General features: G+C 36.9%; 1 protein-coding gene across 1 annotated transcript; it reads left to right on the top strand.

Annotated features, from left to right (window-relative positions):
- The first annotated feature begins 1633 nt into the window (after positions 1-1633).
- Positions 1634-11692, top strand: CLK4 (CDC like kinase 4). Its single transcript, XM_010173570.2, has 13 exons — positions 1634-1698; positions 2340-2497; positions 3519-3744; positions 4957-5047; positions 5445-5511; positions 7020-7136; positions 7252-7418; positions 7524-7618; positions 8708-8837; positions 9175-9257; positions 9783-9862; positions 11125-11212; positions 11325-11692. Exons 1-13 carry the CDS (start codon positions 1645-1647, stop codon positions 11460-11462), a joined length of 1494 nt encoding a protein of 497 aa, XP_010171872.1. The 5' UTR covers positions 1634-1644; the 3' UTR covers positions 11463-11692.
- The last annotated feature ends 319 nt before the right edge of the window (positions 11693-12011 follow it).

The following is a 12011-nucleotide window of genomic DNA, read 5'->3' as shown; positions in this document are numbered from 1 at the left end:
CAGGAAGGAAGGCTGGCATGGAGGTGGCCGTGGGTAGGGGTAGTGGGTGTCTTCTGTAGGACCTGCTCCCGCGTGTCTGTCCCTCAGGCGCTCAGATCGGCCCGTATCGACGGACTTTGGTCATCTCGAAGGAATAAGCCTTTGACCTCTTTTGATTCGTACAGCCTGCCAAGTTTTTGAGGAGAGACATTTAGCAATTGCTGCGTAGGCAGCTTATGGCAGGACGTTTGTGGCCTTCCTGAGACTCTTTCTGTGTGGATCTTTTACCAAAGGTCCGTGGCTCCTGTTTGAGAAACCTCATGGCAAAATGTGGGCGTGAAAACCGCCTGTTTTCATATCCCTGATATGGATTAGGAGCACATGCCATATAGGAATGCATATGTTCATGTCAGCTGTCAGTATTACATAAGTGGAGTGCTTCGGTGCATAAATTTAGAGGGAGCACATAATAGTAAAAAAATCTTAAGGTGGCTCCCGCTGTAAAATGGATTGTGGCCACTTGGGGCCTTGCACAAACCGATTCTAACAATTTCCTTCTCATTTGCATTTACTTGGCTCCTTTAGGGATGGGATTTGAAACTTCCCTCTTAATTCCGGTAATTCTGTGTGCACTTGAGTGTAGTTAAGCAGCAGTTAGTCTTCAAGTAAACCTTTTCTCCAGTTTTCTGTGTTGGATGTCCATCCTTCCACCCCCCAAGCTGCCTTCTGCTGGACACTTTAATGGGGATTTTATTTAAATATTTGTCCACTACAGAGCCTTAGTGTAGTCTACCTTCTACCCACTGGGGAAGGAAAAAAAAAAGGCAATAATAAGTAAACCCCTCAATTCACCTATAACTGAGTGTGTTGGGGGAACTCTTCACCTCAAAAGTAGAATAACTGAAACCTGAGTGTGTTTCATAATTTAAGTAGGTTGAAAATAGAGGAAAATGGCTTTGGAGATGGGTAAGAAGAGAAGAAATTCAGACATGTAAATGAAACAGTAATCAGTTTTAATTTTATCTGGATCTTTCAGATGTTTTTATTTGTCTTTTACTACATTAGTATTTTAATTTCTTATTAATGTGTCATAAATGAATAAGATTTTTGCGAGGCCTAGATCACAACTGACTCAAAGTGTGTACCAGTCACTTACTTTTTTTGGCAGTTTGACACTGTTTGCATGGTATTTGTATTTTAAAAACAAATTTCTGTAAACAAACATTGGTGCAAGTGCCTCTTGTGTTTCGGGTGTCTATTGTGGGGAGTTTTTTTTAACTACCAGCCTGTCACAAATATTTTGAAAGTATCAGAAAACCTCTTTTTCAGAACAGGCTTGCCATTTACATGTTCTAAAAGTTTCCTTCTTAATGCCTCCAGCTGGTATAGAGGCAACCAGTGTTTTTCTGTGTAAATTTACACAATCATGATTTTTTTTTTAGTGCTATTTTTATTTCTAAACTGCTTTTCTTGCTGTCACCACTTACTATGGAAGCTTTTTCTTGACCTGTGTTAGTTCATTCTCCAGAATATACTGAAATAGATACGTAAGCTTATTCCGATTTTCAAAAACACCTGCCAAAGAGGAGTAAACAAATAATGGTTGGTTTTGTTTAATTCTACAGCTGTGCTTTACTTTCCCTTTTTTTTTTTTTTCAGTTGTGCATGTACCTGTTTGAACACAGAATTCCTGCATATAACATCCAGCAACAGAAGCTGGTGGGTTTTGTCTTTGGCAAATCATCTGAATTTTAAAACATCCGCATACTTGCATGCTCATAGGGTTCAAAAATTGTGGCTTGGCTCAGAGTACTACAGAGTTATGTGTTAATCTATCAGAGTTGTTGCTAAAACTTCAAAAAGTGTCTAACAGTGATCTGTAAGGAGATTTGTGAGAGAAGTTTTTAGACTGATAAACATGCTGGACTTTCATGTAGTCACTTATCTACAATATAGTGTGAAAAACTAAATCCAGGTTTTGCCAGAGAGAACATTTGAAGATTAAGGTCTCTCTCCGACAGACAGCTCTCTGAGGAAATAATTCTGTTTAGTCACTTGAGAGTTTATTTAAAACAGCCTTTAATGACATGTTTGAAGCTATTGAGTGAAGATGAGTTGGCCTATTTAATCTTGATTTGTGTTTCGTAACAGTGTTAGAGTGTTGGGATGAGAAACCTCTCTCTGCTTCCCAAAACCAACATAACATGGAGGGGAGCTGAAGAAACAGGATTATTGGAGGACATGGTTCTTTCTAGTCCTATCATATTTGATCAAACTGCAGTAGTTGGCTTGCATCTACAAATACCAGTGTAATGCTTTTGTCTTTTCTGTGTTTTTTGTTGATTTATATTATTTTTTAGTGGCAGATGCGGCATTCAAAGCAATCTCATTGTCCTGAGTGGGATGACAGGAAGAGCTGGGATGAAAGAAAGCACAGCAGCAGCCGTAAACGCAGGAAGAGGTCCCACAGCAGTGGACAAGAAAGCAAGCACTATAAACCAAATCACGTTTCAGAAAGGTATCAGCCTCTGAATTGAGTAGCACTGATGTTTCTTATCTTGTCTAAAGCAAGTAGATTTTCAGGATGAGAGTTTGAGTGCCCAAAGTGGGCAGTTCCTTACGGTTTGGCTCGCTTAAGACAAGCTTAAGAGGTAGTTTGTTTTGTTAACACAGAAACTGAACCATTAAATAGAAATTCTTTAATAAGAAGAAGTAAATGTTACTAGTTTGTTTTGCTGTTGTCAGTTAAATGTTGGTACTGAATATATTCAATATTAAATTTCAAGTATGCCTTTTAATGTGAACAAAAGGAAGAGTAGGTTTGTTTAATCATTTAATACAATGGTAAGTATGAGTTTCTCTTAGTAATTTGAAAGTGGTTTGCTTTTTCTCCCACGCTGCTTTCACTGGAAAGATCTGTTTTTCTTCTTGAGAAGATCCCATGGAATTATTTTAAGAGTTCATATTCCTTCTGATAAAATGCTGGAAAGGGTAGGTGTACAGCAATATGGGGGCTCTTTGCCTCAGCAGCTTTTATAAACGTTTTTTCTTCTGTGCAGAAGTTCCTTGATCCAGATATTCTCTGGGGGTTTCAATGTTTAATGCAGAGCACTAAGAACAGTACTACTTCTCCGAGTGTCTAGGTCTTATTTTTCTTTTTTAACACTTTGAAAGCATAGAAAGGGATTGTTGCTGTATTGAGAGTGTTTTATCCTGTGACTTTGGAGATTGTCATTGAGTTGCTCACTATATTTTAGGAAATGTTTCTCCTTTTTGAGCGAGTTTATTTACTGTGCAAACTGTGGACAGGTTATATATTGTTCATGTGGATGGCTGCTATGTCTTTGAGACTGACCATGTTGTTAGATTCCTAATAAAGTAACATCAAAAGCCTGACTTTTTGGGGAGGGAATCAATTAGAAAACATTCTTGGTGTAAAGACAGATACTGTGTAACTCTGTAACTCAGCTGAAGTCACTTGTCTTGTTGGAACCTCGAGTTTTTGAAGTGGAGAACATTCACTTAAAATATATTTTCAGTCATTATTTGGACGATAGAGCCATAGATGAAAGAGACCATCATGAACGGAGATATGTTGAGGAATACAGAAATGACTTCTGTGAAGTGTATGACCACAGGCATTATCACAGAGACTATGAAAAGAGTCACCATCATCACTATAGCAAATCCTCTGGTCGGAGCAGGAAAAGTAGTCATAAAAAGAAGCATAAGAGACATCATTGCTCCAGTCACCAATCACATTCGGTATGAGTAATTTTTAACTTTATTATTAATGAACTAGTGGTAATAGACTTCGTTAAGTGAGTGCTAGAACTTCAGTTCATGGTCTCAGTACTGTAAGAAATACTATATTATTAAAAAAAGGAGTTGTAGGTGAGTCCATTTGTGAGCATTTGAATATGTTTGTACTTGAGACTTTGGGTTCAAGAGTGTTGGGTGGGGGGTGAGATGATCATCAGTGCTAGTTATGCAACGGGAACGTACGTGGCTGGTAGTTAAGGTCACTGGTGTTAGTCTGAAAAATGTTATCTCAAAACTGAACGCAGGTAACTATCCTGTTTCAAAGTACAGTTGTCACTTTTTAGTGTTAAACCGTAGTGAACTGTGTTTTTTCAGGTAGACCGAGTTGCCATACATCCTATTACTAAAAGTAATTGAAGTGACATGCCTTTTTAATGTAAACTTAATTGGAACTATGAAACATGCGTGTCTGGTAGATTGATAAGAACAAGCTCTACAGTTCTACACCTGATGCCAGAAAACTTTGATAAGCCAGGTGCCTGGCTAATGACAGCTAATGTCTAACTGAAGATAGGATAAATTCTCTGCTTGCCTTCTTTGAAGGCACGCTCTCTGAATTTGTCAGTATTGGCGTGGTGCCCACTGATACATCTTCAGCTCCAGGTGTTTTATGTCACGTTTCTGCAATAGAAAACAGCAAGTCGTATTAGATGATACAATGCAAATTAAATTCAGAATATTTCTTCTCTCTCTAAATGTGAGGGAAGTAAAATTAGCTGCTATTTTGTTATGTTTAGATTATATAAAGTGTATGTTTTAAAAATAGAGACATTTCACCTGACTGTAAGCTTAGATATGTAAATAAATACTGTGTTTTGTTATTTGCTAGCAAAGTGTTAGAAATAGCGATGTTACATTCTTAATCTGTCTTCAGTTAAGCCACTGTTTGAGAGACAAAATTGTGTTGTTTTTTTCTGTTGCCTTATCACTTTAAGTATTTATCTGAAAATCTGTTCCTTGCCATGTTTTTCTTCTGTAACATAAACTGTGCCCTGTGAATTTCTGGGGACTGAATTTGAAATTGCTCCTGCCAACTGTTCGTGGCCTGGTGTGTAACTGAATGCCTGAATATCTCCCCGCTGAATGAATTGCCTATTCTGCCCTGAATTCACTCTGATATATTGATTGGCTGGACGATCTTGGTGCCGTTTCCAGAAGAGTCAACGAAGGAAAAGATCCAGGAGTGTAGAGGATGATGAGGAGGGTCACCTGATCTGTGAAAGTGGAGACGTTCTAAGAGCAAGATGTATAGAACATTTTTCAACACTTTTTAAAAACTTTTCAGCAAAAAATCTGTTTAGAATAGTATGTCAGAGGAGGGGGGCTAAAGAAATCTTCATTGCTCTTTTTGTTCTGTTTTTTTTGTGCTTTTTTGTTTTTTTGCATATCTTCTTTTCTGTAGAATTTAAATACTGTGTTCAAAAAGTTCCAATTAGTAAATGAACTTGAGTCTTGAGATTAGAACAAGGGATAGTTTTTTGGCTAACTTGTTTTCATGACACCTGTCCAATAAAATAATGCATACAGATGCTGAGATTTAAAGTAATTACGCTTTTGTAATGGCACATTTTAAAAACTACATTAATAATATTCATTCCTGTTTAAGTAATTTTATAGTTCTAACTTGTGTTTGTTCTTTTTAGATGAAATTGTTGCAACTTTAGGAGAAGGAGCTTTTGGAAAAGTAGTGGAGTGCATAGATCATGATATGTAAGTGTTGGTTATCTTTGTAAGCGAATCTCCTGACAAAAGACACTACTTGGCTCAGAAGTTAAAGCTCAGGGACATTCTGTTTAAAAGAAAGTCACAGTTCAGATAAAGAGTTGCAGTATATTTAAGAAATTACACTGGTTTTGAGAGCTACCTTGTAAGCTTATTTTCTAGTTTAAAATTTTTAAGGATTTTATGGTGATGGCACATCTGTGCCTGTTTTATAGCATTGGAAGAGAAACAGTATTCTGGGTTTCTTCTGTTTCTCTGTGAAATGCCCTTGGATAGTGCTGTCTATAACTATACCTTTTTTATACAAGCTGTGTAACCACGTGGTGTAAACTACTAAGTCAACGTCATCTGCCCTTAAAGAGGGAGGACTATATTTTGCTTCATTATGTTTTTCACTTGGTTCTACAAGTGCTGTTGCCATAACCAGCGAATGTGAGGGTATGGAAAGAGTACAGAATTGATTTGGGAGACTGACTTTAAAAGATGATGCAGTGAGATGCTGAGAAAGTAGTTTTGGTTCTTAGTGAAAGCAATTGCTTGGAATTGGTCAAGCTGTAAATTTCTTGCCTCAGTCTCCATAATCAGAATTATCCTTTGAAGTTTTTCTGAACTCACAGTACTTCAATATCCAATCCTTTTTTGATGGGATGGTTACTGCTGTGTGGTGGAGGAGAAGAAAGTTACTGTATTTCTACTCCTTCTGTATGTGCTAGGAGTTCTAAACAGTAAAACTCAATTATTTTAACCATGTGGTTTATATCTGCAGTTCTGTGAGGTGGTTCTAGTATTTTTCCTCTGCCTTTGGCTTGTTTCTTCTATCATTTCACAAGTTAAGTCTGTCCAGGGGCTTGAGATTGTATTGTGAGGGCAGACAGTATTCTGAACTCATTAGAATCTAAATAGCTCTACAGAGGCAATTAAAAATTGTCCAAGAGTGAATGAGGTAGAATGAATTACGTGTATCTGTGTGTTCCATTTAAATAATAGTCTTACAGTTAAAATGTTATTGACCTGAGTGCAGATCAGTTTTCACTATTACAAAATATTGAGAATCTAAACTTGAGAAGTTCCTCAGTTCCCCTGATCCCAGATGAGCTCTGGAAAAAAGCCAGAACAACTTGTGCAAGTTGCTGGATAAAACAACCAATTTTTGCAGTACTTTCTTCAAATTAGAACTTTGCTAAAATTTATTTCATCACCTTGCAGGTAGATTCTTGATGTTTATTCTACCCTAGACGGGAGAATAAGACTGAGAAGTAGTTAATGTAGCATATTCTATGAGTATTTGACAAAGGAAAGATCAATATTACATTTCTTTATAAACACAGCTCTGGTTAATTGCAGTGTTCTTAAGTCAGAGTCCCCTAATCCAACTCCTAATTCTCTATGACCTTTAATCTTCCTGTGTTTCTTTTATTAAAATTGACCTGCTTTGGGGTTTGTAGGTGTTTTAACAATAATTGATTCAGTTTGTGGTGCTTTACTTTCTTTTAAAGGAGAGGAATGCATGTAGCAGTTAAAATTGTGAAAAATGTTGGTAGATACCGGGAAGCAGCCCGTTCAGAAATACAGGTGTTGGAACACTTAAACACCATGGATCCAAGCAGCACTTTGTAAGTATAAAATGAGAATAGTCAGCGTACTAAGGGTTTGCAGAAGATAATTATTCAATAAATAGAGTTTTCATTTGCTTATTTGTTGTTTTTCTTTTGTTTTTTCTTTCTGAAGCCGCTGTGTCCAGATGCTGGAGTGGTTTGATCATCATGGCCACGTTTGCATTGTATTTGAGCTACTGGGACTTAGTACTTATGATTTTATTAAGGAAAACAGCTTTCTGCCATTTCATATTAATGACATTAGAAATATGGCTTATCAAATTTGCCAGTCTATAAACTGTAAGTAAATCTAAATTCTCTTATAAAATGTATTCTTTTTTTTTTTTTCCCACTATAAGAAATCAGTGTATTAATTATGTAATACTGTTCTTTTCTTCCTTGTAGTTTTACACCACAATAAGCTAACTCATACAGATTTAAAGCCTGAAAATATCTTGTTTGTGGAGTCTGATTACATAGTGAAGTACAATGCCAAAATGGTAAGTTTATTCTTTGTTTCTCCCAACTTGAATTGGGCTACATCTGAACTTTTCTTTAACAAACAACAACAAAAAAGTATGTGTAGAAAGGTCAAGTGATAGAGTTATGTTTCCTAGAAATTTGTTTGGTGCTTTTTGGGGTGTACTGATTTTCTGCTAAGTGTATAACTTTGCTCTGATTTAAACTCAACTGTTTCATCTAGTTAAGTTGTTTGCTGTTTAATGAAGCTCTGGCATTCATAGGGAGCTTTGAATGGCTTTGAATTCAGCCAGGTTTTTTCCTTCCTATTTCTTAAGCCATTTGAATTCCTGTCTTTAAAGCATCCCTGTGTTTGAGAGGAACGTCAGATCTTGCTTTCTAGCCGATCACTCTGGAGTCTGAAGTGCCTGTCAGTTTTGCAATCCTTTGCTTAATAGCTAAGGTTAATTTTCTGTTTGTCATCAACATGTGATATTGATCATTGGGCAGTGTTAGAACGGGCATGGGCCCTCTCTGGGACTATTCCTTACCTGTGTCTTCCTTCTAAGTCTAAAAAAACTGCTAAGGCACAACGTTAGGGTAAGAACTTGTCTGCACAAATCACTTCCTGCACTGGCAGAAATAGAAGTTTCTTTTTATGTTGCTGCTCTTTTTTCGAAGTATAAAAACTTCTTAGAGGCAGAAGAGCAGGTAAAGACGTCACTGTCTCTGGTTCATGCATAAGGCTTGATTTTATGGTTTATAGCTAAAATTATATAAATGAGGGTATGCACCAATGGACAGAAAAAACCAAGACAGAGAGAGCAACTAACTGAAGTGAACTTAAAGGTTAACAAAAGAGGAAAGGAGTTCTGTTACTGTGGGAAAGGTCTCTACTCAGCTGTTCTGAGTATTCATATTACATCATTTGGTTACGAGCGCCTCTTTCTTAGAACTTGATCTGAATAGCAATTTCTGTATTTGGAAGGAGTGTTTTGTTACATAGGTTTAATTTTTAGCATTTTCTGTTAACTGGTATTTTAAAGATAAATGAGGTGATATGATGAATACCTTTTGCCTAAGTGTGCTTTTAAAGAATACTAACAAATAGCATTTTGATTTTCTTGCAGAAGCGAGATGAACGGACTTTAAAAAACACAGACATCAAAGTGGTTGATTTTGGAAGTGCAACTTTTGATGATGAACATCACAGCACATTAGTGTCTACAAGACATTATAGAGCACCTGAGGTTATTTTAGGTCAGTAAAGACTTAAACCTTCTGACAGTTAATTACAGTTCATTCAGATGTCTTTACTTCATAAACTGGAGTAGTTGCTCATGGTTCTAATAATTCTGTCATCTCTCTCAGATGATGGTGGTAGAATTCTTGGGAGTAAAAAGTAAAAGAAATACTCTAAAAAAAGAGATCCAAACATGTTCCTTTCCCAATTATCTCCCCAAGGTTTGGGGAGAGGTGTGGAGGGGGAAGATGGGTATCAGTAAATTAAATGCATGGAAACTGGGCGTATGCTTTGTGGATTACAGGTTTTGAGAATATATTAAAAAGTAAAACATGAACTTTGCTTGTTTTGCAGCACTGGGATGGTCGCAGCCTTGTGATGTTTGGAGTATTGGTTGCATTCTAATTGAGTATTACCTGGGATTTACCGTGTTTCAGGTATGTATATAAAGTTAAACTGAACGGTTTTGTTAGAGACTACTGACTTTCACTTTTTTAGTGACAGGTTTTAGTGACAGGTTTTAGTGACATTTTAACTTAATTGGTACTGTAAAAGGCATCACCTCACAGACTCTGTAGATGAGATTGTGAAGACAACCTGCATATATGAAAAAGTGATGTCTTGGATATCTCCTTCAGACTATTTAAGATGATCTCTTCTGGCTTTTTGGATGCTGAAGCCTGTCTAGAGTCTGAAGATACTGCTGGAATTCAGAGTAAAGAAAACATACCAGTACAGAACTTGGTTTATGAACTCTGTTGTTCAGGGGCCACCTTAACTGTGGAAAGTGCTATATATGAAGCTGCATAGCATGATCAATTTTTAATAATTTAAGGTGATAATGTGTAAAGATGCCGTGACACTACTCGGGCAAACATCTTGTTTGTAGATGAGTTGTGTTACCAAGTGGCTGAGAGCAGAAAAATGTGATAAAAAGTGCGTTTATTGTTTTTTCCACACAGACACATGACAGTAAAGAACACTTGGCAATGATGGAGAGAATACTGGGGCCTCTGCCAACTCACATGATCAAGAAATCTAGGTAAGTTCACTAGAGAAGAAGTTGACTGATATTTCTATAAGAGAAATTTTGAAGTTTCCATTGTTACCTGTGAGCTTTTGAAGATCAACAGAGACTTCCAGGCTTCTTGTTACCTATTAAGTCTGTTGCAAGAAATGGTGTCAGATTTAGGTGAATTAAATAGTTGACAAACAGTTGTCTTTTCTGGTTTTAGTCTGAGTTGCCAGCTTTTTGGAACAGTGTCTTAAATCTTTAAAGCTAAGTTTGGTATAGTCACCAGAGCAATATTAGACACCCATTTTTCTATAAACTGTGAGAATAAAGAACCTGTTGTCATGGTTCTTAAATGGAGAAGACTTATATGGAGAGGAAAAAGAGGCTAATACAGCTGCCGGCCTCTTCCACTGTCCCTTTGTACCCCTCAGACACGTGCTTTAGTGATCTTCTCTTCCTCAAAGATAACTACGTGCAGCAGGAGTTTCCCATTTGCACTGCAAGGAGAAGCAGCCAGCACAGGGTTCTCCCCTAACCCCTGTGTGTTCAAAACCCACAGCACATGAGATTTTTGGTCCGTTCTCTTTCTGAAATACATTGTCTTCTTGCCAGCCAATCTAGATAATCCTGCAACTCATGTTGTAGTAGAATTCCAGCAATTCTGGGTTGGGTAGTGTATTTAGTTTATTACAGTTGATTCATAATACATTTTGAAAAATGAGGAAAAAAAAAAGCTTAGAAAGCTGCAATTGTAATAGATTCAGGTAGTATTTAAAAAATAAAATGCTACTTGCTTGGCAGTGTTAGTGTGATGCTGAGGTGTGGATTTGTCAGGACTTTGTTTGCACTGGTAGTCTCATGTGTTTGCAGTACACTTCTAAAAGATATTTGGGAATATCTGATTTTGTTAAATAGTTGCTCACCACTTAAACTCTGCAGATTTTATAAGAAATGGTTTTTTAAAAGTTGGTAGATTGACAAGCTGTCTTTTATTTGTTACTAGCAGATGAGACTGAGTTGTTCCCTTGGGATACCTGAAATTATCCATCAGTAATGGAAAATGTTTTCAGTGGCTTCTTTGTTGATTGGAATAGTGAAGGGCTTGTTTTCTAAATATCATGGCAATGGTGATATAAAAGCAAGAGGCCTCTGTGAATGAGTATTGGCTAAAAGAGATGTTAGATGTCCCGTATGCAGGGGGGTGTGCAGGAACACTTGATAGTGTTTGAAAAGCTTTTGCCCACTTTATGTGCTGACACTATCCTAAAATTCTTTTCTTGGTAATGCAGAAAGCATTATTTTCACCACGACCAACTGGACTGGGATGAACACAGCTCTGCAGGCCGCTACGTCAGGAGACGCTGTAAGCCTTTAAAGGTAGGAGACCTTTATTATTATTGTTATTATTTTGTTAGATTTGCAGTTTAGATCTCTCTAAAATACTTCTCTATTTTTCTTTTTTTTTTTCCTTTTTCTTTTTATTTTTCAGGAATTCATGCATTGCCAAGACAAAGATCATCAAAGCCTGTTTGACCTTGTTCGCAGGATGCTGGAATATGATCCAGCTAAAAGAATTACTCTTGATGAAGCCTTGCAGCATCCTTTTTTTGAACCATTAAATAAATAAAAACAAAAATTCAAAGATCTTTTTTTTTTTTGCTTCTCCTGGGAGATTTCCTAGACTGTGTCAGTCAACAGAGGTTGCATGAAGCTTTTGTAACCTTTAAATTATTTTGTACAGTTAAGTCTGTAAATATTTACATATGTTTTGTATAACTGTTATGTTTACCTTGTTGAACTGTTGTAGTCTTATGGGTATCAAAAGTGAAAAATAAAAGTAATTTTCATTTTTGAAAATCGTTTTCTCTCTGAAAATGTACCCCTCTCCTTTTGTGGATGAGGCTCATTAAGCATCTGACTTGAGGTGAGGAGTCTGAGCTAGCTGCACCAGTTCTGGAAACGTTAAATGTTTTTAACTAGCTTTGATTAGTCGTAAATAAAAGATTTGAAGGGCTGAGCGTACCTCATCCTGCTGTGTAATGCTTTGTGGTAGCGTTCTGAAACAGTGTGTGTTCAAAGTCGCTCTCTTGTGGGTCTCCTTTTTCCCCAGATTTTCTGTTTAAACTGGCTGCCTAATTAATTAGTCTCTGGAAACTTGTCTGCTGCTTTCAATTTT

Source organism: Antrostomus carolinensis, unplaced genomic scaffold (assembly GCF_000700745.2).
Source record: "Antrostomus carolinensis isolate BGI_N321 unplaced genomic scaffold, ASM70074v2 scaffold21818, whole genome shotgun sequence".
Lineage (NCBI taxonomy): Eukaryota > Metazoa > Chordata > Aves > Caprimulgiformes > Caprimulgidae > Antrostomus > Antrostomus carolinensis.
Note: the sequence above shows the minus strand (reverse complement) of the source record. Positions and strands in the feature narration are given on the sequence as shown.